This window comes from Acanthisitta chloris, unplaced genomic scaffold (genome assembly GCF_000695815.1).
Source record: "Acanthisitta chloris isolate BGI_N310 unplaced genomic scaffold, ASM69581v1 scaffold4823, whole genome shotgun sequence".
Lineage (NCBI taxonomy): Eukaryota > Metazoa > Chordata > Aves > Passeriformes > Acanthisittidae > Acanthisitta > Acanthisitta chloris.
Window position 1 is genome coordinate 144,871 of NW_008664182.1, and position 4,719 is coordinate 149,589.

The 4,719-nt window shown below is 37.6% G+C and overlaps 1 protein-coding gene across 1 annotated transcript in view; it reads left to right on the forward strand.

Moving 5' to 3' along the window:
• RNF212 (ring finger protein 212) overlaps window positions 1-4,719 on the forward strand; it is a gene marked incomplete at its 3' end in the record, with an annotated part of 17,652 nt that overhangs the window by 5,077 nt on the left and 7,856 nt on the right. Inside the window, exons 3-4 of the mRNA XM_009071228.1 lie at window positions 348-422; window positions 3,051-3,107. Of these exons, the coding sequence (XP_009069476.1) occupies window positions 348-422; window positions 3,051-3,107 (132 nt within the window). The remainder of the gene's footprint in view (window positions 1-347; window positions 423-3,050; window positions 3,108-4,719) is intronic.

Here is a 4,719-nt window from a genome sequence, read left to right on the forward strand (position 1 = left end):
ATTTCAATGGTATCTTAAGTACCGAACACTTACTCAGCATTTTCTAAAAGCTTCTAGGAGCAACAACATCTTCCTTGAATGTCCTCTGGACATTATTAGTCTTACTTAGAATAAGTATGTATGTGTGTAATATATTTAAACAAAAGCCCAAAACCTTCCCGATGGTTGACAAGGGCATTAAAGAAAACTGGTCTTGTTTTCAATTTTTGTATTATCCTACTCATGATCTGTCCATTTTTTAAAATTTATATACATCAGTCAATGTAACCAAGAGTTTATAAAATGCTTTATTTAATATAGTTTGCGAATAAAAATGCTAACCTTGGTATACTTTCTTTTCTTGGTAGACAAGTCCTGATATTCAATCACTGTTCATGGGAATAGATACGTTATGCAAGAAGTATTCAAAAGAAATAACACAGGTGAATCTGCCTTAAAACTTTTTAACTCTTCAAAGTAATAAGCAACTCCTACTGATTTTTATGTCAATGGGAAAAATATATGAGTGGATGCTTGAAAATGAATGTATACCCATTACCATCTTTACTTCCTTAATTCCACAGTTTCAAGGTTCTTAAGAAAGCATAAATTATTCATTACGGTCACTGATTATGTTTTCAAAATCTCTCCAAGGACCACTAGTCTGGTTATTTTAATGGTGTAAAATCACTTTCAATGCCATGCAATGAAAAATTAGATATGCCAGAAGCTTAAAAGTGCCTAGATAGTGTGCCCTAATTATAGCAATAAAAAGTTACACTGTGAAAACCTGAGCTGGCTGCAGTCCTGAGCTGACTTTGCTCTTTCATTCTTCCTCCTTTTTTTTTTTAAAAAAATCAAAGCAGGCCTCTCTCTCAAGAGCTATAGTAGCTGTCTGCTACAATGCATACAAATATGAATGCATACAAACTCCCATTGCCTCCTCATTTTCTGCATCTTTTCAGCTTGCCTTTGGGACTTCTCCTTGTCCCTCATACCGAGCATTTCAATGACAGTTTCAATGAATCTGCAGTACATTCTCCTTGAACCTTCACTGTCTATTCTCATCTCACTTGTGGTACTTGTTTGATCTTTTGGTGATCCTGATCCAGCAGGAAAGTAACCCAGGGAAGATTGCCTTCTTTCTTCAGTGGTGACAATGGATTCACATTTGCTCTACTCCATGCTTCACTAATTTCTCCAAAGCTGGGCTTGGTCCATTTCCCAGCACTGCTCCTCCAAAACTGCATAGGTGACACAAGGTAAACATGAAGCTTACCTCTGTCCTTCCATACACACTTCTTAACAGCATGTACCGTGATCAGGAGTTGTTCTGTAAACTGAACAAATGTAGGCAACCACACCCCAATCACATGTGAACACAAACCTCTGACGTGCCAAAGGAAGGAAAAAGAGGACACAATCTCAAAAGTGTAAAGTGGGGTTTCTGTAGCCTGAGATAATCTATTGGGCACATATTGAAGTGTAATGTGGGCATTAAGGTATGTTCAGAACTTCTCTCAGCATCATAAGAGAAACTTGCACAGGTTTATCTACTCTAAAATCTTGTCACAACCGTGCGTGCTTAGGAAAGCATGTGAGAGCAAGGCTGGCATGTAGTAATATGTCCTCAGAACAGCTTCCCAGCTTGTGGCACAGGGATTTCTTAAGCTGGGGTTGGTGCCTTTGCATACAGAAACTTGTGGTGGATATTTTTCCCCACATATTTGTCAAGTTGTTTCCTGAACTTTAGCATCTATCCCATACTGTGCAAAGGAGGTCCACATGTTGTTCACTGCATGATGATGATTTCCTTTTTCAAGTTTTAACTTGCTAGTTTCATATGATAATCTTGTATCCCATTCTGGAGGAAAAAGTAACCATTCCTATGCACTCTGTCTGTGGTAATCATTAGTTTTAGGTTGCTAACAACTTTCCTTTTTTCAACTATCTTCTCTCAGCCATGAAGATTACATATTCTAGGTGGTCATTGTTTTACTGAAGCTTTTACATACCTCTGATTAATCTGACCTATTTCCAGACCTACTATATCCTTTCTGAGATGTTAATCAGACAGATATAGTAACATGCATTTTTTAAGCGGAGTAATGATGTCCCCTATTCTATTTTTTTAAACCACTGCTAAGATCTGATTTACTTTTTTGACTGGTGCTGAGCACTGAATTAACATTTTTACAGATTTCTTCTAGACCCTAGAACTCATTTCTGAGTAGTGGGAGGCAGCTCAGAACCATTGTTTTCTGAGTGGATATTTCTTCCCTCGGTTCTTCTGAAGACATTTCTAAAGACACTTCTGATCCTTTGCTGAGTAGATCAGTTCTGATCCTTTGGAAACATACCAGGTTCTTCCACAGTGAATAAAAACTAACCATTTCAACGAGATACTCCACTGTGGGTTTATATTCTCAGAGTGTATCTTGGTTTTCTCTATTCCTATGAATTTTCTGGCAGTTTTCTTAAACATGAGAAGAAATATTTATTAGAAGTATGGTGTGGTAATTTATTCCTCGAGTTCTTGTCTTGCCTACCTTGTCGTTACTTTTAACCTGTCATGGTTTATGATCCTCATTTGGACACAAGAAGTGCTTACAAATCAGCCAACAGTTGATTTGTCTAACAATTATTTCTTAATTAACAGGATATTTTTACAAGGCATGCTATAATTGCCAGCAAGACAGATTACTTTTTATGTTGCCATTAATTTCATGTGTTTGCTTAGTGCTAATGAATAAGAAACACTGCAGCTAAACTGGCTTTCTAATGCCTTTGCCTTTTATTGAATATAGTTTTAAAATACAGATTCAGTGAAATAAATCTACCAACTAGGGTAGGTCATATTGGGTTAAATAAACTTTCTAAGACTTTATCAATGCTAATAATGTAGAATGTTTTATGGGGTTTTTTTTTGAGAGGATGTAAAGGAGATATGCTAACAACTTATTAAAATACAGAAAACTCTGAACACTGTGAAGTAGTTCTTTCCTATTACTTCTTGGCTGAGGTTGCATAAATGTAATGAAGTGAAGCTTGATATAACTATTTATTTTTAGATTTCAGAATTTCAAGAAAAACATCGTAAGCATTTATTAGCATACAACAGACAAAAGGTAACTAATTGTGATTCTCTTATTTTTTTGCTTATGTTTGCCTTGTTACTTTGGTTTATTTTTAGAAAATACATAAATTTTTATTGCAATACTTGTAATATTTTCTCAGGATTTACTCATTTATCTCATTATAAATACCAGTCTTTATTTGTTTAAAATCTGTGAGAACTTTATTAATTATGGTTACTGTTATTTAATAAAACAGATTTTAGTTGTGGGGTGACTAAGATTAAATGGAAAATTAAAGGACAGAGAGGGAAGAAACAAATTGACTGTATGGAGGGGAAAGTGGAAGAGGTGAGGAGAGATTGGTGCTAGAAGATAAGCCTAGAGGGAAAGACCATGATTGTAAAGTACTCAGAAGATGCTGCTTGACCTAAGGAATATGTTTAGGTGACAGTACAGAAACAGCTGAAATTGATGCTTCAATGACAGGCTGTTTTGCGTGGTTTTGTTGTTGTTTTGTCCATTGTTTGTATTTGTTAGTATGTTAAAACTGCTTGCATTGGATCAAGGTCAGGAGAGGCTGGTTGTCTTAAACCCCTTTTGTGCAGCTATGGCTAACACTGGTGAGGCTGTTTTGGTGGAATAATGGTTTGGCAGTGAGGATGAGGTGAGCAAAGGAGAGGAGTGTCCCTTTGTAGTGACAAACCCATCTCCTTCCTGTGAGTTTTGGTTAGCAATGCTTCGCCTTCCAGGGCTGCTGGGAGGGAGTCAGAAGAAGCTGGGGAAGCCTCAGTCACAGCTGGAAGGGGCAGATAGGGTGAGAGAGTGGGAGTACATGCTCATACTGAGGTTTATAATCTCCATCTGAGTCTTCTTGCCACTGGCTTTGAGGTAAAGGTGGGTGGGAAAAGGATGGAGCAAGAATGCTCTACAGTATAAACAGTTTGGCAGATGGCAGTGATCCCTGGGGAGGGGACAAAGGACAAATCTACCTTTAGACACATGTGCTTCCTCCTGTCATTCTCCACTCTGCAGGTCATGGCCTCTCAGAAGGGTGGAGTACTGCATAAGGAAATTCTGGTTTCTCACGCTTGGCTATCTTGTTTGTTGCCTCCTTCCTTATTTCTAGTATGTCATCTGTGTCACTGTCAACCAGCAAGCTCTCATGACCTTGACAATAGCTGCTTTGTTACTGTTTTTGTGAGTTGTGCAGATACTGGGGTGCAGATAATGATGTGTGGTGTGGGCACTTGATGTCCATATTCCTGACAAGTCTAGACTCTTGGTTGTGCTAGGAACCCAAATTACTGAAAATCAAATAGTTACTCACCTTCTATAAGGCATTTTGGACTTAAATTGTGTAGTCCCATGCAGCAACAGGGTAAAGTGTTAAGGCATTTTGGACTTAAATTGTCTAGTCCCATGCAGCAACAGGGTAAAGTGCATACTTCCTGACCGCTGTACTGGTCGCTTTCTTAATTGAACCTAGCTCTCATTAGGGGAAAAAAGAAAGAATACCAAAAACCAGATGTAATGTAAGTTAGGTTTTGTCTTTAATGTGTTTTGTGGAGTTTTGCTTCTGCAAAAAGAGCATAATGTCTCCCACAGACCATATCATTGTATAAAGGTATATCAGGTAGTGTTATTAAAGAATTCAAATAATATT